The sequence below is a fragment of the Thermobia domestica genome, chromosome 13, assembly GCF_964235325.1.
Source record: "Thermobia domestica chromosome 13, izTheDome1.hap1.1, whole genome shotgun sequence".
Lineage (NCBI taxonomy): Eukaryota > Metazoa > Arthropoda > Insecta > Zygentoma > Lepismatidae > Thermobia > Thermobia domestica.
In genome coordinates this window covers 175,466,616-175,492,409 of record NC_137466.1, presented here as the reverse complement: position 1 = coordinate 175,492,409, position 25,794 = coordinate 175,466,616, and the positions used below count along the sequence as shown (strand labels likewise).

At 35.4% G+C, this 25,794-nt stretch overlaps 2 protein-coding genes across 3 annotated transcripts in view; both read left to right on the top strand.

Moving 5' to 3' along the window:
* The first annotated feature begins 1,387 nt into the window (after positions 1–1,387).
* Pgant5 (polypeptide N-acetylgalactosaminyltransferase 5) overlaps positions 1,388–25,794 on the top strand; it is a 78,616-nt gene continuing 54,209 nt past the window's right edge. For both annotated transcript variants that reach the window (XM_081736941.1, XM_081736940.1), the window contains exon 1: positions 1,388–1,543. The gene's annotated coding sequence lies outside the window, so the exon portion shown is untranslated. The remainder of the gene's footprint in view (positions 1,544–25,794) is intronic.
* On the top strand, positions 9,489–10,904 carry LOC145667857 (poly(ADP-ribose) glycohydrolase-like). Its single transcript, XM_081735289.1, has one exon. It carries the CDS (start codon positions 9,489–9,491, stop codon positions 10,902–10,904), a length of 1,416 nt encoding a protein of 471 aa, XP_081591415.1.

The window sequence follows — 25,794 nt, the reverse complement described above, 5'->3', positions numbered from 1 at the left end:
TTCAGTGCAGAACTTGACAGCGCCCTCAAGTCATTTAGAAAGCACAACAATTTTCAAGCGTACGTCAAAAATCATACAAAATGAGCTTCTCCATTACATGCTTGAAGCATGCCATGAAGAAATCGCTATTATTATTTATACTAACTATTATTATTATTATTATCATCATCATCATCATTAATAATAATAATAATAATAATGAAAAAAGAGAGGTCATCTATTGTGCACCACCTAAAATTCAAAGCACGAGCCGCCATATATATATATATATACAGTGGCGTAGGGAAGGGGGGCCGGGCCCCCCAAAGCTGTCCGACAATGTACTTTGGTACTTTGATGTTTGTAATTTTATATATATATTTTATATATTATATATTTTTATGTTTATATATTTTTTGTTTCTAATTTTTCTATATGTACCTATAACAGCACTTGCCCCCCCCAAACACATATCCTGGCTACGCTACTATATATATATATATATATATATATATATATATATATATATATATATATATATATATATATATATAGAGAGAGAGAGAGAGAGAGAGAGAGAGAGAGAGAACCGGTTGTTAAAAAATTAGAATAGCGCCACAGGGGTTAACTTGGGAGCACAAACCTTGGACGTTAAATTATAAAAAAAAAGGTTAAAATTCTTACAGGTGTGTTGTGGCATTACAAATTACACAGTAAGTGTGTAAAAAACTGAAAAAAAGTGGAAAAACTCTTTTATCCAGGTGCGCACCCAAATTTTTTTCTTGGGAGGGGTCCAAAGTTTTTCTAGGGAGAGGGGTCCAATATAGTATTAATGCTACATTATATTATGATGTAGTGCTAAATATATGTTATTCTGCATCCGAAAACATTATAAGTATCCCTGTGTTGTTGTTGCCACCTATATTATTAGAAAATCTGATATAACTAGGTTAGGCCTATTTTTATAAGGAAAGGAAGAATACAGATGAAGTGTAAAATCAAATCTTTGGGCTACATCAATTATGTATCTGTTAAATAAGTATATTTATGTTAAGAAAGTGTACAAATCTTTGTAGAGTTGCGAAGTTTTTGGGGGGTCTGGACCAGGTATACCCCCGTTTGTGCGTCCCTGAATTAATGGAATGAGAGTTGAAAGGAAAAGGGAGAACCCCGAGAAAACCCACGGTCACTCAGTTGTATTCCGGATCAACTCCAAAAGCCTATTGTGTCTTTCATTTCGCTCGCGCAATTAAATTGCATTTGTATGACATCATAAAACTGTTAATCGTTATTGAAGGAAAAGTGGTTACATTCTAAGCAAACCTAAGGAAAACACGTTGATTTCCACATCGTGTGCAGCAAATTTCCTGAAATGACAAGTTATTTGCAACGCTATGTCTCGTGACGTGGCTATAATGTGCTGCCATCTGATGTAAAGGTAGTGAACAATAAATAGATTGAATTGCTGGGAGCAAGGCAAGAGGCGGAGTGTGGAACGCCGATGTACAGGTGTGCATAGAAGACATATACGTGTGTTCGTGAGTGAATAGGAAATTTGTTGTTGGTAAGAAAATGTACACATTTACTTTAATTTTATACTATTTAAAGTGTGATTGGTGTGTGCTATAAAATTTCACGTATATTTTTTCGACCATTTGTAAAAATGATTATAAAAGATCGGAAAATGTTCAATCAATTTGCATACAAGTGGTGGGTTACCAAGATTTTTTTTTCTTTTTTAGGTTTCGTATGATTCGGTTTGTTGCATTATTATACAATTATATATTCTAAAGAAGTACACGGATTACCGAAAAAAATGCATCGTGATCAATTTGATATACAGTGGTTTTTTAATCGGATGGTAAATGTCAGTTTAATGACCCTGCAGTATAATTACGTGCATGTAATAGTTTATACACATTTTAGGATTTTGTTGTGCTGATTGCTCGATAAACGTACATACAATATTTAGTTAACATTGGAAATATTTGTAGTAACTTTTGTAGGGTCTAATACTTAGTTTTAGATTCATGGTGGAGAACTAATGATTATAGGGCTACCGGTTAGTTTTCGTAAATGCATACCGTATTGTTACAATTGAACTTTAAGATGACCCTAAGAAAATATACTCACACCAACTTTGATTCTTTAGAGTGTAATTGTAAGCCCGTAATAAGGTTCATCAAATACTCGGAATCATTTTAAGTATGTTTTTAAATCATGATGTAAATTATACTTTTTCCCCTTGTTTCTACTAATGGACTTACACGAATCAAGCATTTCATCATGTTCTTTCTCTCTCTCTCTCTCTCGGGCGTGCAGAATTGTTATCTTTTGATAGGCGGACTACGACAACATTAAAGAAAATTAGGCTGTTCTAAATGACTTACAGTGAGAGTGATACTTAGTAGCGGTAGCATTTGTTTCTTTTCATTTCGAGTAAAGTTTGATATGTGGCTGTCCATTTACGAACGACTACAAAATAAAAATTGTGAGCATTGCATATTACTTTATATCGGTTTTCGAGTGTCCTCATATTTTTTTCTTCTGTTACTACTACTAGAACAAAGTATTTCAGATTCTTAAATGCAAAAACTGCTATGCCAAAGTGAAAATTAGTACTGTTTCAAAGTACTATCCTTTGGAATGATGGAAAAGTTTATAACTAGTCAGATTACATGGTTACTTACATGAAAACGAAAAACATGGGAGAGGGATATATATATATATATATAAAAGAGACTGCAACAAGACTGTATCGTAGTACAATCGGAATCGGTTCAGAAATTAACTAGAGAAGCCATGGTTGATTAAAAAAAAAAAAAAGCGATTTAAGAAAATAATTTTGTTGATTTTTTAAAAAAAATTAGGTCATTTCTACTGGATTTCTTTTGAAAACAGAACACAATTTAAATATTTCTTTTTAACTGATAAACTACAGGGGTTTCAGTTTTTTTTATGAGATGTTAGAACAAAAACGAAATCGAAGGTTTCTTGATATTTATATTTTTACTCAAATTTTTCTATAATGTGATACCTACACTGTATCACTACTTTATTTCCTCCCAACACATAAGAGTGGGCGATCACAATGATCATCAGATTTCCCTTCACAATAATTGGACGAGAGATAGATAATTGATGGTCTTAGTACTATTTCTTTCTAAGCACTTTAATTAGTGAAAAACCAGAATAAGTTATATGTAGGCTGAATGCATTTTTTAAATGCCCCTTTCATCATTATTTTCTCATAATGAATAACAGTTTATGTGCTTAAAAATTCTAAAATTAATCGTTGTAGGGTCGCATATAAGCACGAATTGTTTATGAATATAAATATTTAAAGTTATCTGCGATCAGTATGACGGTGGGTATACACATAAACGAAGTGTTTACGGCAACTCATTGTAAGTCAGAGTACAGTCTCCGGAGCGGCCGATGGATCTTGGGGAGATACTAAATGCTATCTAAATCTCGTTTTCAGTCGCCATTTTCTTTTCTTGCAATACATTTTACGATTAGAGGACCTCTGTAACATTTGAACATTTGATAAACATATTAAACGCCACATATTTCACCAGGTGTGCAACAAAAAGTCAGGAGTTTCCTATCTTCTATTTAATGCTATTTTTGTGTGTGTGTGTGTGTGTGTGTGTGTGTGTGTGTGCGTGTGTGCGTGTGTGCGTAATTATCCAGGTATAGTGTTAAGAAAATAAATGTAGATCTTTAGTTTTTTTTTTTTTTTTTCCTAAAGTGTATCATTTGGTGTCTTTCATTCAAACTACCGGTATGGCATTACAAAAAAAAAAAAAGTCTGATTTGTGCATTTGTAGTTATCGCAAATGAAATCTTTTTCCCTATTTAATGCAACTCCTTTTCGTTTGTATTTATGTACTCATTCTTATTTAATGTTAAAAAATCCTTTTTAAGTTGATCATTTTCGATTTTTAATCAACTGACACATGGAGAAGAACATTTTGTTATTTATTTGCTCTAAAACGCGAGTATGTACTACAAAACCGAACGGAATGTCGCCTAGTCTCATTCCTGTTCTGTTTCAGATTACAGTTGAACCTGTTACAGCGAATTTGGTCTAGCACGAACTAAATTCGTTATGCATGATTTCGAAACATTTTTTTTTTCAATGATCTTCTCTTTTGGAGACATTCTTTTGGTGATATACTTTGTGGTGGACAAACACCGTGTGCGTGGGTTTTCTCGGGGTTCTCCCGTTTCCTCCCACTTTCTTCATTCCACCATTTCATTCATTACTCATTATCACCGTCTCCTTTAGCCTCTCCGGCATAACCGTGGGACGTAAAACTCAAAATTTCATTTCATTTCATTTCTTTTGGTGATACATAATTAAGACCAATTCTGAAACTAGGCGTGTACTGAGAATGAGAAACACTATTTAAGGAACTAGGATCACATTAAAGTTATCATTTCAGTCCAAGTTTTGAAGTATTTTTTGGAGTTTTTTTTTTTTTAAGGGAGATGTTTGGGGGGAGGGGACTGCGGAGTCCCAACATTCCTGATTGATAATGAGGAATTTATATACGAAATTTCATCTATCGAACATGAGGAGTTCGTGAGATACTTTTCTGTTTCAGATAAATTTTAAACTCCCCCTTCTTCCATCCCGTTTTAGGATAAGGATTTTAATAAAAGTGATAATAAAAAAAGTCTTGATTCAAGTGCTAAATATGTTCGAAAATTAACTTCAAATGGTTCAGCCCTATATATATATATATATATATATATATATATATATATATATATATATATATATATATATATATATATATATATATATATATATATATATATATATATATAAACAAACGTTGGCCCATAAACGGAGATCTCAAGGAGGATATACTTCGTTTTAAACTTATAATATTAAGATCCTACCATCATATGCATTACGGTGAGAGTTCGACTAACATTCAAAAGTGTCCCAGTCCCAGATATATCACATTTTGTGTCTGGTTTATGAAAGATAAATTTGATTCAAAACATTGATTTACCATATATACCCGAATCTAAAACGCACTTTTTCTGCCAGAATTTCAGGTATAAAGTGGGGGTGAGTCTTGTAATCGCATACAAAGTGATAGTGAAAGTGCTTAAGCAGGATGTCTTCTGTTCACACTGTAAGAAAGATTGTAAGATAGTACCTTTTTCTCTTTTTAGTCTTGAATTTTAAATATTTAGTGTGAACAAAGAAAGCCGTATGATTTGATTTGTACTGTCAAAATCCGAGTTGCTTTATTGAATATCCAGGATGCGTCTTAGAATTTAATACAAGAAATTGGCACAACTTTTGAAGTTTAGAAATGAGAATGCGTCTTAGATTCAAGTATATACGGTAAACAAATCGAATTATATCAATCAACTCTGAGAGAAGCTAGTTAAAAATTACTCGGGAAGCTTAATTCGTTGAAAATATAGTAATCAGTAGCAATAAACGTAAACAAATACGTACATGCAATACTTCGTAAATAGAATGAGACTAGTGTTATACCAGGTATGTCAAGTGTTAAAAATTACGTATACACAATGATAAACAGAAGAAAAATGCAGGTGGCATACATAGTGCAAATGGGAAGCAGCTGTCTAATTATAATCCCAACCTATTTTGCTGGATTTGCAGACTGTTATATGACATTTAATCATTGTCGTTAAGTAATATTCTTACGAATGTTCTTAACAGAAATTCTAGCAAAGCTAGTTGTCGAAGAGTTTTTTGTTAAATCTTATGTATCACGTTTTTATTTTTTTGATAATTTAGCTCTGAACCAGGCATCAACATTAATGTCGAAGGATATTTCAATTTACTATATCCAAAGGATGTGATTACACGCATATGTATGCAATTTGTAAACGCATTAAATTATTTACAAATCTCTAAAAGAGTGCTTGAAGTAGAAATAAACACTTTGGCTGTATTTTAGTCCCACACCAATAATTGCTTATCGGTAGCTTTCTCAGACATTTTAATCCATAATCGAGAGGTGAATCCCTACGATTCTTCGTTAAAAAAATAAAGTAAATAAAATAAAACTAACGGTTTTATTTGTTGTAAGGAACACCAACTTCTCAGTAAAATGCACGGAAATCCGAAGTACCTCTGTATCGCTGCTACTCACTGGAGTGGCAACTAACGATTCATAGATGACTTCGTACGAGTAGGCTTAATCTAATATGTGATTGCAAATTCGTAAATTATGTGGTATCAGTGATCTGATATTTGAAACTAAAATTTTAAGTCGGTCCTAGAGCAAGAAATTGCGGATGTCTCTTTACTTTGTGACTTCCCCTTCCCCGTAGATATATGCCTCAAAGGTCTCACTTTTGGTGGGAGGGATTCGTCGTTTGATTGCAGGTCATATAACTTTGTGGTCAATACATCGTGTCCATGGGTTCTCTCGGGTCTTCCCGTTTTCTCCGACATTCTCATTCCATCATTTTCTTTACAAGTATCCACTCTCAGAAATTATCCATCTCTTTAGTCTAAAGGACATACATGTAGAAAGCTAAATTTAAAAATAAATAATTTTTTTCCTAAGCTAAAAATTGAATGAGGAATCGGTTTCCTTTATCATTGTCAAATGTTCTGAACTATTCGTGGGACCATGTTTGTGTATAATATTAGAACTAGATGGGTTTCTGTTATTGTTATAAATAAAATGTTTTCAAGAAGGGTCCTCATTTTAGAGTGTAATGTATCATTTCTAGATTCGTGGCTCGCCTCGTGTGTCGAGAAGTTATCCTAATATTTGGAAAGAATTAATCTAATTGTATTCCTAGAGCCGCAGAAAATTATCCGATATTTCGGATATAAAAACGAGTATCCTTTTACGAGGCACAATACGAGTAAGTCTGCTGCCCTAGGAATAGTTAGATTAGGAATTAGATTTCTGGGCTTCCGGCATCTATGACCATGTTAGCCGTCACATATGAGGGATGACATCCCTCGGTAATCACACTGCCCGGGGGATTTGGGAGGAAAAAAAGGAATGGGGAAGGAAGGTAGCGAGCGACCTGGGACCATTATATAGATACCATCTCAACATTTTCCTGATATGAATGAGAAAGTTCTACATTTTTTGACCGAATGTCCCCACCGTGAATCGAACTCGGGACCTGTTCACATCAAAGGCGAGTGTTCTTTTCCAATTTTGAAATATATTCCATACGTTGTATTAGTCAATATCCAAATGTTCTTGATGCTGGAATGTAGACACTTAGGCGTATGCTTTGAGTTTTTAATATCTGATAGCATTCATCTGTGAAACATTCCATAATTTCCTTGTTTAGGATTTGAGTTCATCATAATTGCTACGTACGTTTTAAGTGAATGTGAAATCTGTATTTTTACTTATAATTTTTGTCGAGCAACATGCATTATTCTCTTACGTGCATGAAATTTCATATTTTCTCTACGCTAGGAAAATGAGTAGAGACAGTTTGTCATTGATGTATTTGTTGTTTATAACTAGATGTATGCTTCTAATATTCGTTCCACTATGAGAAATCATGTGATCATTTCATTTTTATTTAAATTTGTTTTAATCTCATGGTTACTTTCATTTTAATCGTAAGAGTCATGATCACGGTAATTTACGGTAATGTTGTTTGCATTTCTGAAGCAGTATGTTCGCGATTCTCATTTTCCGGCACTCGGATTCTTTCATCGTTTAGGTTATAACAATCGTGGGGGGAGGGGGGGGGTAATCAGTAGCAGAACGTTACCTTTGGCGTGCAGCGGGGCACACTGAATTGCAAACTTCATAATAACTATAGACATCGGACTTTTATGCACTTAATATGTACTAACGATGCAATAAAAGATAGCATTTTCAAACATGCAGCAAAGTCATAACAAAGTTTTGTAGGTAAAATATAACATCGAAAGTGTACTTTATCTTTCCGGGACTTCTCTTTAGAATGTATTTTTATGACAGTTTTACAGTTTATATGCTCCTGACTTTTTAAAACACACACAAATTATAGTGTGTGATATGAGAACGCGATCTCTGTTTTTTTTTTTCTTTCTTTTTTTTTCTTCATATTTGTATTTTACAGTGTTTTTACTTTATACGAAACAATACGAGCCTCAGTTTTGTACAATTTTTTTGTAATCCTTCCCGTAATTAGTTTTACAGTATATCACAAGATGCTTCTTTTCATTTTTGGTGTCAATTTGTGGTATTTGTAGCCAGAAAATGGCCTGTTAACATCAGCAGATGTTACTGGACAATAATAGAGAGGAACAAGTTTAGTATCTATATTTTCTGGCAAATTGAAATTTAATGCTTAGAGATATTTCCTCATGGCTTCAGTTGTTTTGTAGTCATAGTTTCTGTCAATAAAATCCGCCAACAGAGGGCCCGAATTTACCGGGAACTGAGTGGAGCTCGTGCTGAACTTCTTCAACTAGAGCTAAGCTTTCACTGAGCAGTATTCCTCGTGTCTCTTGTTTCTGAATTGATATCGATACGATACTACAATGCCTTTATCAGATTTCTCTTAAGGTCTTGGCAATCGTAAGCTTTTTGCTCTAGTGATCAGTTGCTAACAATATTGGTCTTCCATAAACTAGAAATTCTTCCATTCTCTCATGTAAAAAGCCATTCTATTATATAGGCATGTAAATACATTAAAAATAAATTTAAAACTGGATCTATTCCATGCTATAAGTATGCTCTAATTTTTGAAATATGCATTTTTATGCACTATAAAACTTCAAATTCGAGTTGTATTATTGTTGTTAGAAACCCCTACCAACTTTTACAAAGATGCATATAGGCAAACAAAATATGCATTTGCATAAAAATCCGACGTCTAATAATAACAGGTGCATGTGCGTTCTTAAAGTAGGTTTATTATTACTACAGTATTTCATTTATTATTTTCTTCGTCATTTTACCGCTTACTTAAGAATTCTATTTTTGGAGACATTGTAACTAACAGATTGAGCGTTCCCATATGTTGTGAAGGATTCCTCATTCGATATGAGCTAATTCTATGCATGATTTTCTCTAGACTCTGTATTCGATTCTCAGCCCGAGCTCATGTGGTTCGGATTCCACTTTAGTCAGTAGGTCCCTCGCTGCTGAAAAAACTCAAAATCAACTCAACTCTAGGCTCTGTAGTTAGCTTGCAGTTGCAATATAATGATCGTCATTCACTTACATTTATCTTCAGACACCATGACTTGAACATGGGACACGAAAATTTCTTCAGTTTTATTCCCACTTCTCTTATTGTCTATTATGTATTATATCGTTAAACTGGAGTCCTAACTTACAAAAGCAAGAAAGGTTATAGGTGAGATTTTTGAATTTGTTTTTACTGTGCAGTATCCGTTAGTGTTATTTCCATATTATCAAATAAATTTGCTAGTATGGTTAGTGTGTTATATTTAGTTCCTTGAAGTAGTTCGGGAGCGTGATGTAGTTTTCTCATGCTTTTAGGTTTACGTTGTTTGGTGAATGTTCATGATGGATGCAAACAGTGTCCCGTTGCCGCATTCAGGTCAGAGTCCGTATTCCGACGAGGATTGGAATGAAACGAAAGCAAACTTATCGGAGGCGATATCTGATACACTGACAGTAGAAAAACTGGAAGAGATCATTTACAGAGAATGGAAGCGTCATTGTGAAGTGCATCCTGACCTGGAAGATGTTCCCAAGTCCGTACAAGCATCCGTGAATTTAAGTAACCAATTTAATGGGCTACATGAAGTGTTCAGTAAGATGGAGTCAGGGGAAGCCGCAAATATACTTACTACAGTAATTCCACAGGCAGTAGAACTCGCTCTAAAATTACCGGAACTCTTCCCTTTAGGGAATTTACAGCGTTTATGTGAAAATATGTCATCATGTGTGGTCTTAACACGTCATCAAATAGCATCACTGTTGTCACATTTGTTCTTCTGTACTCTTCGTCGAATGCCCTTTAATACGCACAATGTAAATTTTGATTGTTGGCATTTCCACATATTTACAGCATCTATAGCTTATCTACGTTGTTTATTTGATTACTTTGCTTATATATCTACTTGCTCCAGTGAAGTACTGGAGGAGAAGGTGGTTTTTATGCGTAGGGTTCTCCCCAGTAATGATGAAGAATGGCTCGAAAGCACATCTTCCTTGTGCGAAGTTAGATGTGAAACAGAGCATCGTATTGGGGAGATCGAAGGGTTAGTTCAAGTTGATTTTGCAAATAAAAATGTAGGTTATGGATCAACAGGCACTCAAGAGGAACTTCTGTTCGGCATGTCGCCTGAAATGTGTGTTGTTGTTTTGTTCAATACTACGTTATCTGATAGGGAATCTGTTCTTATTGTGGGAGCCACGACGATAGGTTCTTATTCAGGGTATGGTATGAATGTTACATATAACGGACGCTTTCCTCAAAAGTGGAAGTGGTCTAATAGAGCTGTTATTGCAATGGACGCGATACCGTTCTTTCCGAATTCCTCAGCACAAATGCAACTTGAAGATGGTCCTTTGTTTAGGGAGTTAAATAAAGCATATTGTGCTTTTCAGCCTTTAACCCTTGTAGAGCGTGGTTATTTCCAGGCTTACGATGCTCCTATTCCAGATTTAAGTACTATAGCTACTGGCCATTGGGGTTGTGGTGCCTTCTGTGGAGATAAGGAAGTGAAAGCTATTATCCAAATTTTGGCTGCATCTCAAAGCAAAAAGATTTTAGTTTATCATAGTTTTCACGATCAGATATTTTCGTCGAAGTTGGAAAAGCTTGTTAGTAAATTACGTGAGAAGGATGTTACTGTTGGCAAATTACTTTATGCTCTTAAGAAATTTTCGACCTCCTCTGTAAAGAATAAATTTTCACTCTTCGAGGCACTAGATGAAGGTTTTTCAGATTCTAGTTCTTGCTTCCCAAGTTAACTTTTGCACTATAAGATTTGTACCGATTCTGCTAAAGGTTTCGGAACCAATAGAACAAATAGTTAATTTTCGCTTTTAGCCTTATTGTTGTTTATTTTGATTGTAGATAGCAAAGTTCTGAACCCTTTTTGATAATTTTATTATAGTAGTTTTATGTCTGTTAAATGTTGAGTACAATTTGAGTTTCATCATTATGTGATCTGGAAGTGTTGCAGTTTAACACGCTAGAGTGTGCAAGTAGCAGTTCTTGCCATAAAAACAGAAAAATAAATTAACTAATGATCAGTATACTTGTATAAAATGAATTGTATACTGTGCAAGACTGTCGAAATTTGTTCTCTCCGTTATACATGTATATAATCATCTGCAAAGTTTTAATTAAGACTATTTTTGTACTTACGAATGTTAATCAATAATACAAAGTTAATAAATAGGTATTTTGAAAGATATATATATTTTTTTTATTTGTTGAAAATTAGAAATATTCATGTTATTTCCAGACTTGACAATGTTGTCTTATAATGTGGAAATGTGACTTTTTTTTTTTTTTTTTTTTTAATGTATTATCAATATGTGGAATACTTGATTGAAGTTTTTGTCTTTATATGCTGCTTCGAGTTCGTTTAATATTCCGCTTTTTATTTGAGATTTATTCTTGTACTGATAATTATTACAATTGTTTTAATAAAGAGCTTTTGATAAACTTCGTGTATATCGTGGATCACTCTAATTTACTGTTAGATGACAAAGTGGTTGTCCAATTATATCCCAGCAATGTGCAAAATTTTGTTCCAGGCAATGTTAGAATGATTCCTAAAGAAAATGACGTGTATTAAAAAAAAAAAAAATCTATAAGTAAGAATGTATAAAATGTAATGAATTCAGTTCCAAAACTATTTAATTTCATAGTGGACGACATCGTTTTTGTAATATTTCTCCCGTTTCCTTGCACTTTTTCATTTCACCAATTATACAGTTCTGACTCAATAGAATTTCGTCGTCGTCTTTATTCATTAAGGCATAACTGTAGGACGTTATACAGTAGATATTTAATCATGATTTCACTGTTCGGGGAAGAAACGTAAATATCATTTCGTAATTGGAATAGTGTTGTTTAAAATGTCAATAATTCATTGTTCGAATAATGGATTGCTCGAATTTGGAAACAAATATTCAAAATGAAATTTTCCAGTTGTACGTCCCATGATTATGCCGGGTAGGATAGTGATGAAAATGAGTAATATGGTGGAATTAAGGAAGTGGGGGAGTCATGAGAAAACCCACGCACACTGTGTTTATCTACTACAAAGCGCGCTTGGTGCAATCTGGGATCGAAATAGGAACCCCATAACAGAGTTGAACACTCTTATCACTGAGCCACCGATCTCTCTCATAAATTTTCGAATTAAAAAAAAAAAAAAAAAAAAAAAAACCTGTTATTCGAATTATTTTAACAGCACGTATAGGATGAAACAGTGGTAAATCTACATCCGACTTCAATTCTTGAAGGTAGAGGACTTTGTAATAATCTTACCTCAAGCGTCGAAAAAAGCGTATATCCGAAGCCAATTTCAATGTTGGTCTAATACTACCCTCAGTGCATCAAGAAACGACAAAATTCATGAGGTAGGCTGTTAAACAGCGTGGTTTGCTACTCATTACACTGAGAATGATGTTAGTCCAACATCGAAAATATCTGTAGAAATACTTTCTTGAATGTTTGAAGTAAGATTGTTAGTCTTCGTAACTAGTTTATATGCATCCCATTATTTCTTGAAGCTTTTCTTTTAAATTTTATTTTATTTATTTATTTATTGTACCATTTGTACTATATTTTTGTTACTAACAGAAAGAGTTTGACAGTCTTATGTTTCATAAGGAAGATAAAATGAATTTCATAGCTCTACAGCGTACGAAAAGCTATAGGCAGCTTAAAGGCGCATGCCTTACTGAGTAACATATGATTGGCGCATCGGTTCCCAACGCCATTATTCTTGACCAGGATTTGCCAACTTTAATTCATGTAGTTGTAAAGTTAGCTCACTTTTGTTAGATCAATACAGAAAATCTTTGTTCTCCACCAGCAATCGAACTCGGTACTATCTGTAGCGAAGGCACGCCATTCCGCTAGGCAAACTTTAGACAGCAAATTAAAATGAAGTGATGATCATTTCCAGGGATATTTAGAAAAAAATCGCTATGGATTTATCATTAATAGAAAAATATCGTTATTAGAGATAAGGATATGCGAGTTGAACTGACGATAGCGTGTGAGATATCACGTCACTTGGGCCAAACGTGAACGGAACGTTTCTAAGCTGTTGCTATAACAACTATGTTATCATGTCTTAAGCTTACGCGTCTATATTCGAACATACAATATGAATTGGAGTAGCACGTTGTAAGTCGGGTAACTTAGCATGCATGTTATTTTTACATACTAAACTCAAAGTTGAATAGTGGTTATGTCAACTTTTAACTTCCGAAATACTGGACAAAGAATTGGGGACAATTATTTCCCAAGTAAAGCATATCTTAAGAAATCTTGAAGTACTCTTTTGTTGAAGAATATCATTGTAAGTTTCGGTAGGTAGTTCTATCTTACATACTAGAGGTTTGGAACTTTTGTAATTATTGGATGGAATTATGAAGGAAATATTAACGTAGGAATAGTCTAAATAATTAGTCTGAATTCAAAGTTTTCAGTGCCCCCTCCCCCTCCCACTGCTGTCAGCGATTTTTTAATTATTTTTTTTAAGTACATACAATCTGCAGTTTTGTTTCAATCATATCTCATGCATGATTTCCATCGTAGCCCTATATTGAGAAGGCATTGTCGGTATGGTTCAGCTTACCCGTTATACTCTGAAAACAAAAAAATAATAAACCATACCATGATAGATACTTCGTAACTAAATAATAGTTTCAAATACACTAATGTTGCTAATTTAATCACGTAAGGTTAACCATATCGTCAGTGTTTTTTCAGTGTGTAATGGAAGCCATTAGATGTAATCAAAACAGCAGTGTGTATTTATTTAAATCATGATAATAGTAATAATCCACAGACGAGGGGGGGGGGTGATTCCGAAAATTTTCGACACTAAATATATAGACGCAGTCCTAAGTTAAGCATTAGTTTGTTTAGTTTCTTTAGTAACTATTTGAAGAAACGTAGTTTTGTTCATACGTTGAATATGAACATTTGAACATTTATAATTTCTTTGTTTCAGGTATCCATCGCGCCATTTATCTTTTATATATTTAAACATTGTTTTATAATGAAGTAGATCTATTTCGTAGAATACCAATCGACGATGGAGAGGAATATTTGTCGTAAATGATATTTTGCAATCAAATTGAGTGTTAATTGAAAATTGTAAATTCTAAACGGAGAGTATTATTAAAGTCTCGAAGTGAGAAGAACTGAAGAATCAAAATGTTTGGCAGTTTCATCGTTTCTTATTTTCTCTTAATATCTATGCGTTGTCTACTTCTCAGAATTTATTGGAAAATTTGCTCAGTGGTGGAGCGTTTACCTCTGGTGCGGTTGGGTCCCTGGTTCGACCCCCAGCGAAGTAAGTTCATGATGAACAACGTCGTGGGTTTTCTCGGGGGTACTCCCACTTTCTCATTCCACCAATTCCATCATTCGCTTGCTTTAATCAAGTCCCCTTAGTGTAAACGGCATAACATCAATAGCAGTGGGACATTAACCTGAAAGATTTCATTTTTATTGGAAAGCTCCCTTGTGTCTATATGCATAGTATACTCCCCTTTGGTACGGGAGACCCGGGTTCGATTCCTGTTGGGAGTTCTTGTGGCTCGGAACCCACGTTAAGCTGTATGTCCAAGTCTCACCTGGTTTGCTGAAAAGGACGCTGAACTCCATTTCATCCATATTAGATTACATTGATTTAAATTTAACGTCCCTTTTGAACACTAATGCTATATGAGACAGAACTTAACAATTTAAAGTAGAATTCGAGTTTGTATCCGAGGCAGGTGCCTATACTGGGAACGAACTCGGGACCGTGCCCACATAAAGCATGCGCTTTAACCACGAGAAGGCGCTGAATTGATAAAATTTTATCAACATAAAGGATATAGCCTATTTTGTATGTTTTTGTCAGTCACTCGTGTAACTCTTTCGCTTCTACTTTTTCTTACCTTGTTACTTTTCCTTTAAAAATGAATAAAAAGGACTTGAATGATACATCGCGTTCACGAAGTCACTCTTTTGGATGTACATCAGCAGCGAAATTACTTGATGTGAACAAATTTGATATTTTTCCAGAACTTCACCATGTCTTTGAGCTTACACGAAAATGCGCATTGCAAATTTGTTGCGGCTTTGATCCATATCAAAATACCTTTATTAATGGTGATGCCAAGTTGTAGGGTCTCTTTTCTCAACGCGTATTATTGCGTATTATTCTATTAACAGTATCATTTATTCATACTTTAATACATATATTTTTATAGATGATTGGTAATCTTTCCCTCATATTTTCAATGCTTTTGTACCAATGAAGAAAGAGGAAAAGAAGGTAGTGTGTTAGTGAAAAATAAAACTACTTGGTCTAAAGACACTTTGAGTGCATTAAACTGTTTTACCAATCTCCGTTGCTTTCGTCGTGTATTTGGATGCAATTAAGTTGTATGTTTTTTTTTTTTTATTAATTATATAATTATTCAGATTCTATCCTTAGATAAGATGTGTTGTTGGGGGGTGCGGTGGCTCAGTGGTAGAGCGTTCACCTCCGGTGCTTGGGGTCCCTGGTTCGATCCCAGCTCGCGCCGTGTGAACTTTGTGGTGAACAAACATCGTGCTCATGGGTTTTCTCGGGGTTCTCCCGTTTTCTCCCACTTTCTTCATTCCACCATTTCACTCCTCTCTCATCATCATCACTGTCTCCTTTAGTCTAACCAGCATAACCGTGGAACGTAAAACTTGATTTCATTTCATTTAAAGATGTGTTGTTATGATAGTTTAATGTTACTGAAATTATATTAAAGTGATGACACAAGCAATAGAGTAGGTCTACAAGATAGATCCGTATCTAAATATGTCACCAAAATACACTTGTCAAATATATAAGCGTTCGTCCTATTTATCTCAAAAGTTTATACTAGTACATCACGAAACGCCCTGTATTATTGGTGTGTTTTACATAAATGTATTCTCCTTTCAGGTTAAGTTACTGAATTTTTCTGATGTGATTGAATTCTATCGTTGGGGGAGGAGAAAGAGAGAGAGAAAGAGAAAAGTGGGTCAGATTTCAGTTGGGTACAATACGAGTCGTGCTGTTCAACAAATTCATCCCGACCTTGCTTCAGTTTAAAACACACACATTTATAGAAAGACCGGAAATGCGTGTCACTGCACTGGCGGAAAAAAATGACGTGGAGCTCATCCTGTTAAAAATTCGATATTGATCAGCATTATTTGCTTTGTACAATAGGAGTGAAAGAAACGATACTGTAAAACAGACATTAAGTTTTGCTGCAGTTTGTGTATGGTTAAAGGTACAATATGAATTAACACGTTGACTTTACTATCAGCAAATGTGAATTGTAATTCGACAGCTGTATCTGTCTGGATTGAATCTGTTTTCTCTATCAGGTAAATACTGTAACAGTGCTGTTAAGGGAAACAAATACTTCATTATTTTTCATGATAACAGTATAGCAATTTTGACACTATTGCTGACCATGTGCAGTGAAGGAAAATAAGATGAATACCCAGTTGCATTACTTGTTGATGAGAAATTTAATAATTTAAAATAAATCCGCAATAAGGAACGTTCTGAGAAGCCTCATAATTTCGTTTCATAATATCCGTAAGCTATAAAAGTCATTATTGAACCCCGCATTGTTAAAATGATAGCTTCCGCTTTTTTTTTTTTTTTTTTGTGAACTATGTAAAAATAAATAAATAAAAGATTGAAAACACGTTAACTCTTTACCATTAAATATTCTGTGACTGTTCACATTTAAGTTCATTTACAGTAACCTTACCATTACTTCAAAAAAAGTAATATAAGAATTTTGTATATATTAGTGACTAACCAAAAGAAAGTAGGTTTAGTGATACGTCTTGTCACTTTCAGTTGCTTCAATTAGAGCTTTGCCACTTAAAAAAAATTGCGGTACATTGTAGCACACAAACATATTTCAGATTGACTATCACTACTTCGTTCATAATTTTTACAAATACTAAGTTTTGCTTTCAGTATAACAATATGGAACTTTTTGCTAGTATCTGTACACAGATATTTCATTTTTGAAAACGTTCTCACATTCAGCATTGCAATTGGATATATAAAGGTAACCAAGAAACTTCTGTCGCTCTTTTACGCACCACCTTCGAACATTGATATGTCACGTAAGACATACCTAGAAGATCAAAAATAGTCCCCGTCAGTATCGATGATCTTCTACCAACGTTCTGGAAGGCCATAAATTCCATCGCGGTAGAACTTGATACCTTCTTCGCTTCACGGCCCACCAAGTGCATTTTGCATCTCTACTAGGGGTTTGAACTAGCGTCCTGTAAGGCAGTGGTTCTCAAACTTGTTGTTACTGCGACCCACGTTAAATAATAAAATATATTTTGTGGCCCATTTACTTTTATCCAAATACACTTTGACATTCTTTCTCAATAACTGTGTCATATGAAATTGTATGCATGCGCAGAGGGGGTTAAAGTGTTTCCATTAGAAAGGTAACACAGAGCTATCAGTATTCCCAACGCAATATCCTACCCCGTGACAGATTTTGACTCATCCTCTTTCTTTTCATCCTAACCCAGCATTTCTAGTGACTGTACGACAGCGCTGTGCTCTGAATAACCACTTACTCTTCACCTCATTAACGAACGCTTCCAATTTTCATTTTCTGAATAGTACTTCATAACATATTTCTGCATGAAAATAAAATTTTCAATCAAGGAAAAACTTCTCGCGACCTGCCGAAAAACGGCCTGCGACCCACACTTTGAGAAACACTGCTCTAAGGTGATTGTCCAAGGAATGGAACAGGTGATAATCGGACGGTGCAGTATTCGGGGAATTTGGCGGATGCAATAGTGTTTTCCATTCGAAGCGTAGAATGGTGTCCAGGATCATCCTAGCCACATGGGGCTTAACGTTGTCCTGTAACAGGAGGACCCCTTGGCGATTCAGAAGTGTTGGCTCCAGTGTTTTGAGTTTTCTTGAACACGGCTCAACTGCTGACAGTACATAGTTCCATTGATGCTCTAACCAGCTGGTAGCAGTTCCCGACACATGATGCCGCGAGCAGTCCACCAAATACACAGGAGGATCATCTTCTGGTGCAGTTCTGATTTCAGTTGTTTTGGAGCCGGTTCATGGGATGCTAATCAATGATGATGGCACCGTGGAGCTTCGCACAGGACCTACTTCTCATCATATGTCAACACCTTGTCCAGAAATGGCTCCTATCTCAGACGAGACAACAGCACAAGTTGATGGAAGTGCTGCTGAATGATTTCTCCACTCACACTGAATTGTAGTCCCAGTTCCTGAAATGTCTGGCCACTGTCTGCCTCAGTTGCTGTCTGAAGATCATTTTGTACATATGTTGGTCTTCCTGCACGTGGTGCGTCTTCGAGTGTTTCGTTACCGTCCTTAAACTTGTTAAACCACCGCAGCACTGTCCGCGTAGTCACGACAATCTCACCAAAGGCCTGACATATCTTTCGCTCCGCTGAAGCGGCATTTGACCCGAGTTTGAACTCTTACAGCATACATACCCTTATGACGCTCTGTGGAGATCCCATGTTCACTCTGTCGGTACGTAAGTTCACGGTGTAACCTGCTGTGGATTCAAATAAAACATATTTTTGAATTGCCGTATTTTGTTTACTTGCACATGAAAAGTCACAGTTTTTGTACTGATGACACAATAGATATTCTACAATCATATGAAATCAGTTAATGACAGAAAGAACACCCTGATTAGCAGCAGCTCTGACTTTTGGACCCAGATTCCCCATCAGCTTTTCGAAGTAGTTTGCACTGAATTGACGTATTATTTTTCGGGCTCATTTTTCCAAACATAATATATTTTTTGGTTTATATGGTGGATGGAATATTTTTGCTTCCAAAGGAGCCCAGAATTTCTCAATGGGACGGATTTGTTCCACATTTGGTGGATTGCGCTCTTTGCGCAAAAACTGCACTCCCTTCCGCTCCAACAGCTGCTGCGTCCCTATTGCATAAGGAGAAAAAGCTAAATCAGACCAAAAGATGTAATCACTATTCGGATAGTTTTCTTTGATAAGTTTCTTTCGAATATATTCATTTTGATATATATTTTGATTAATTGCACCCATTGATTGCTTATGAAAATACGGTCGAGAATGACCTTTTCTGCTTATTGCCATCCAGATGAATAGTTTCTGTGGAAATTTAGTTTTGAACTTGAATTTTACAGATGCAGGGATAGAAATGTGACCAGATTCGAAGTACGACGTGTTTCTACTAAAATCATACCCATTCATATCAATATATATATTTCATCATCCATTATTTCGTCACTATCATCGTTAGAGGCACACAACTCGTCCCTAACAATTTTGTTCAAAACTACTTTCTTTTTTGTTTCTCTCTTGCATATGAAGCATCCTTTTTTATCTTCCTTTTGATCCCCAGTTCCAGTCGCCATTTCCTCATAACATCATGACTCACTTTTAATGCACGTTCAGCACTCGAAATGGTAAATTTGTGGCTAGCGTCCATCAGTGACATAATCTTCTGTTTGTTTTTTTTTTTTTTTTTTCATCATATTTTTTCTTTCCTCCCCTTCTCTTTTTTTCTTTGAAATCCCATTTTTGATCCGTCTTAATGCTCTGTACACAGTTGCACGACTCAATCCTTCTTTTTTGAAAGTGCTTCACGACTTCAGCGTCAGGGAGTCCCGAATTCCTCAGCACGAAATCTCGAACTCGAGTCCGATTGACTTCTGCTTTCGATGGCTGCATGTTTTCCGTTGACTGTTTCCTCAGCTGATACTGTCTGTAATTTCATAACAAAGCGTGGGAGGCCCGGGTTCGATTCCCGGCGGGAGCTCATGTGGTTCGGATTCCACGTTAATCAGTAGGTCCACGTCTCATATAGCCTCGCTGCTGAACGGGACGTTAAACTCAAAATCAACTCAATTTCATAACAAAGGGCGTAATGTATGAAACAGTGCAAACAGCAGTCTGCTCGGATGTGTATATCATGATAAATACGCGTTTCTAAGTAGTGTCATTTGAATCCACAGTAGGTTAACTGAACTGCCACAACCAGGTAGTATGTGGATATACCTACACCAACAACTGTCTAAGCCTTATCACGGTAATTGAACGCAGACCTCCACAAAAAGCGGCAGGACTTTCTTGGTTACCTTTATAGAAGAAAATGCAAGAAGGTATTATTTTGTAGTTTCTAAAGTTCGTAGAACGATCTGTAAAACTGAGTCTACACTCAGTTTTTTTTTTTGGTGTCATGTGTCGGAACTTCTGAGGTACTATTTCCTTAACTAAACAGTATTCTTCATAGACTTCATCCATATTAACATCTTCAATTTTTAACAGTAATTATTTTTAAGTTTTATAAAAGGAGACGTGCCTGGCTTATTTAGAAAGGAGTACATCAATTTTGGTCTTTCAAAACCGAACGGTCTGGCGGAAAGCTGGATGTCTGGCGACCTCAGCTTAATACTAGTAGACACAAAATTAGATTATTTTGTGGTCTTAGGTTAATTTTGTGTTTAGAGTCAAGTCGTGAAACTTAATATCACGCGCCAACGTACTAACTAGATTTCTGAAATTGTGTAAAGATACGTAAACCCGATGATAACAATGTTGTCAAATTACTTAGAAATAATTGTCGAGTGCCTACTGTATGTACAACCCAGTTCCTCACGGGGTTTTGCTAATTGCAGACGACTAGGCGTCCTGTAGACTTCAGATCAAGTTTGAGTCTTTTTCTTTTCATATTAAGAGGGAACAGATTATTGCTTTCCACAATCAAATTAAAAAAAAAAAAAAACTGAAGACCGAACGGCAAAAAAGTAATATCTATAAAAGATAACTTCTAAAACCAATGCTTTTATAAAATACACTAAAAAGAAGTTTTTGTAGAATAAAATGAAATTAACGAGGAAACCTCATGAGATGCGAGTGAAGTACTGAAGAGCCAATGAGCTCGTTAGGTAGTCCTCACCATGCTGATTATCATATCCAAAAAGCTAAACTTTTTTATCGGCGCGTTTACAGAAGAAAATAGACTTCAGCAAAGAATTGATACAATGCCAAATATCTCGCGAACGCAGAAAGAATCGCTGTCGGCTCAGAAGGGTAGAGAACGACAAACAAAAATTAGGTACCAGACGCCAAATAACACAGCATGTGGTGAGATCCACAAGTAGCCCCAATGAACGAGGAGGAGCTTTTCACACAGTCGCAATAAGGGATTCCCGGAGGCAGCACAGTCACCGTGAGGCAGAGAGTAGACAACCGAGACACGAGGTTTGCCCGTCCTTCCCCCAAGCAGCCAGTAGACAGCGATAGAATTACACAGAAAAATCTGGCCACTGATAGTACATGACTCTCGATTGGTTAAAATAAATATAAATGAATGTCCAGACTGATTTAAAATAATAAAATTGACACCACCAGTCTCCCAAAGATCGTTTATTGTTGACTGTATATTATTGCAGGCACTCTCATTCACGTATTTTACTTACAGTATCCTTAAAGTGACTTAGCCTTCCGAACAGTTTTAATTGTAACTTCCGTCATATTTAATGGATAAAAACTTACTAAAGTCTTGTCCACTGAAGAAGATGGAAATTGCCGTTGAAATTGTTTGGACTTATGTTCAACATGACGCATTTTTGGGTAAGACAGTTTAAGTATCAAACAGCATACTACGAGGAGTCTTTAACTCGTTAGAGTAACAAATTTCATTCAGCTATAAAAGGTCGTTCTTTAGTGTATAGGAATGCAATATGAAAATGCAGCTTGTATAGATTTTATTGATTTAGGATTTTAGATTTCTGGACTTTCGGTATGTATGGCCATTAAGCACGTCACGTACAAGGGATGATGTCCCTCGGCGAGCACACTATCTGGGGAAAACATTGGGGAAGGAAGGAAGCGGCCTGGGACCTATAATTTAGGTACCACCTCGGCATTAATGAGAAAAACCTCATTCAGGATAGCTGGCCTGAAAAGGCTATTTACACTTTTTTTCTACCGAACCCCGGACCGCTTGTACCGAAGGCGAGAGCGTTAGCGACTACGCTACGCGTGGCCACATAGGTTTTATTGAGTGAGCTCTGGCTGTAAGAAAGAAAAAGTTACATAATAATTTACCTTTCTGCATATCAACCGAATAATTTTGGTACTGTCAATGAAATAAAACTAGCCCAAAATTGATAGTTAGAAAATGTAAAGTTTAGTTGAATAATGTATTTTCATCTTAATTTACGAAGTACATAATTATTTAACATGAAATTGTTTTGCATTTCTTGGTTCCCTCTTGGCATCATGAGGAGTACATTTGTTGTACGTGATATTTTTTGTATGCTAAATTGGTCGGCAGTAAGTAAAACTACACGTATGAATTAGCCTGTTCATTTGTCCATAAACAGAAATTAACATGTTGGAGGCAACAAGGAGTCAAGGTCATATCAATGAACAAAGAGTAACTAACATTGCTTGTTTTAGTAATTATGCTTCATTTGAAATTTCATTAGTTTCACGTTTCCATCTTATTGGAATTGTGGCATAGGGTTTCAAAGGTGATTTTTTTCGAAATATGTCTTAAAATAAATACTACTTAATGTATTATAGCATATTTCTGTATTGCCGTCTGTTGACAATCTCATTTTCTATAAAATTCCATATAGCTTTAGATAATATAAAATAAGAATGTGGATATGTCCGTATATATTTGCTAGTTGGTTTAGAGGAAGCATTTTTGAAAGTGCATGAAATAGTCACTGAACTACCTAATAACACCCAATTTACTAGGATGGGATACTGCTAAAAAAGATTCGCCGCTCAAATAAGAGAATACCCGATAATCTGCCATTTGAAGGTAAGAAATATAAACATCGTTGAGCAAGATTCCATAGCTCTTTGGGTATCATTAGGTGATTTCGGTACGATTGTCTGTAGCTTTTTTTTTCCCTTACTAAATCCATCAACTTTTAAATAATCATGATAAGGTCTGATCAGAACAGTTTCATTCAGTTCAGACAGCTCCATTTTCGACAGTAATTACAATGCAAAGATAAGTTAACTTCGTTCTTTTTTTCAATGAGATACTTTATCAAATGTGAATGGTTTCAGTGAAATATATTGTATAAGTTGGAGGATGTGACAGACTGAATATTAAATAATGCTGTCTTAAAAATGATAAAATAACACATGCAATTTTTCGTTTCTCTTCCATTGTTCTAATAATTCTAGAGACAAGTCATACACCTGCGCATTTACCTAACAGAAGCTTGAGGTGTGACACGTATGGGAGATAAAAGGCTGCTTCCAGGTTAGATGAGAATCTTTCTGATGAGCTTTTTCGAGGGCGTTACATTTCATTAAAAAAGTTCTTTTAAGATTGCGCTAAGATATGATAGTATCTGTGACAGTTACTCTCTGGATATACTCGAGACGTTTTCCTAACGTACAGTTTCAGAAGTTTAAATGTTCACTTTCCTCGGTACAACCTATCCGTCACTAGGTCCTTGTTATCCTTTGCGCGAAGTAACTATAAGTTTCAAAGTTAAATAAATACATAAATAGTCATTATTTTCAAAGCTTATTTCGACATACACAGGTGGAAGATAGTCTTGTATTACGTTGTTGTAATTTTCAGAGTTGTACAGCTAAGAACATCCTTTCCTTTTCTTTGGACATGTTAATAGATATACATAAATTTTCGCATAATAAAGAAACTAAATAAATAAAATGGCGGAATGAAAGTCCACTATTCCATACTTCCTACTCCCTCCCAAAAGCAGAAGAAATGTCTCCCCCCCCAAAAAAAAAAATCTTCGTTGACTGCACTGTGACTGATCATAAGCGGATCCCAAATTTACAAGGAGACTTACGGAAGTGTAACTCATCTATTTGAATAAAACTTTTCATACTTGTAGAACATCGAAAAATAATGGACATGTATTGTTTATTTCGGCAATTGTGTGGGTTTAAGGGTAGAAACCGCCCTTTGAACGTTAGGAGTGGTCTCCAAACATAGACAGAAAACAGTCATTTGATGTACAAGAAAACATACCGCCAGGGTGGGGAGGGGGGTAGAGCAGTTGATTCAGAATCTGACGTCAAAATTACAAAATGTCTTGGCTCTGCAGTTAGCCAAGAACAATTATAGTTGGCAGGGGTTAATGCGAGGAGGTTGCACACCGATTTGAAATCCCTTTCTGTACTTACTTTAATAGGATGCTAGATGAAAGTGAATCTCTGAACCTCCCACTATAGCGTTTATAGAGATAGAAATATTACAATAGAGCAGAAAACAAAAGTATATAGTCACTGAAAATTAGATTTCTGTCTCTTATATTCATATAAAGAAATGCTAACAAATGCCGATTGTGGGTGGAGAGAGGTGTTTCTCTACACTAAAGAAAATAAGACGGGAAATTTTTGCGGTAGCGGTGCTTTCTACTCAGAGAGACTTGGTACGCATAGTTCCAGATTTTAATTAGAAGGTAATGAAAAGTTGCAACTCGAAGAGAACGAAGAATGGGTTTCCATTTTAAATAACGTATGGTTTATTTAATTAATGTAGTTTAACTGCGTGCATGAGTATGTACAATTTTCTTGTTTGTCCGTAACGCCATCATTCATACCTTACAGCACATGCTTTATAATATGTTTATTTCTTGTCCAATAAAATCGGTATAGAAGTTTTACATATAAATAGTGTATAAACGTACATTGACAGTGGTTGTTCATTTTGTAAAGAAGAAAAAAACTATATATTAAATCAGTATTACAGAATGTACTTAAATCAATAAATATACAATAGAGCTTGAAGACATTTTCCTCTTTATATTTCCTGAATATTATTTGGATAAGATTCAAGAACGCCGGGAAGAGGAACACTCTTGCGTACGAACATACCTTTGATATTGTAATCGCTACTTCTGCAGACCACGAACTACTATTGCTAGTCATTTGAAAGAACTGTTGGTTTAAATATGATCATTATAGAAAAAAAAATTCTATACCACACCAGTTCCTCTATAAATGAGAGTGATATTAGAGAGGGAGAGAGAGTGTGTGTGTGTGTGTGTTTGTGTGTGAAATATGTAGGTATGGACTGGGAATCGAACCCGAGTTCCGATGCATTAACCACTACGCTATCCAGTTCGCTTTCTGGTTTAAGTGACTGAGTACCGACTTTGAGTGATATAATGTATGACTGTTCAGGGAGAGGACTGGATTGCGTAGTAGTTAACGCAATGGGACGATAAGTTGGAAACCCGGGTTTGATTTCCGATCTAGGCGGGCATGTTTCTATCTGTTTACTAATTCAAGCTCTCAGCTGAGTAATGAAGCCTATTTCATACTTTTTTTTTTTCTTTCGTCGAATCATGTTCACGGAGTTTTGGTCTGTTTAATTCCTGGTTAAGAACAACAACAACAACAACAACAACGAACAGTTTCGTTCGAACTTTGTTTTCATTGTTGTGGTTTTCTAAAAGCTCTCGCATTAATACATGAAGATGGTTCTATTAATGTGAAAAATAAGCAAAGTTCATTACTTATTTATTTATTCGTTTCTTTTACATGACAAAAGTTAAGGCTATAATATTCTACCCTGTTCAAGGTTAATATAGAGCTTTATAT

What these genes read in the sequence shown, in the direction of transcription:
- LOC145667857 (XM_081735289.1), top strand. Translation starts at nt 9,489, where the DNA reads ATGGATGCAAACAGTGTCCCGTTGCCGCATTCAGGTCAGAGTCCGTAT.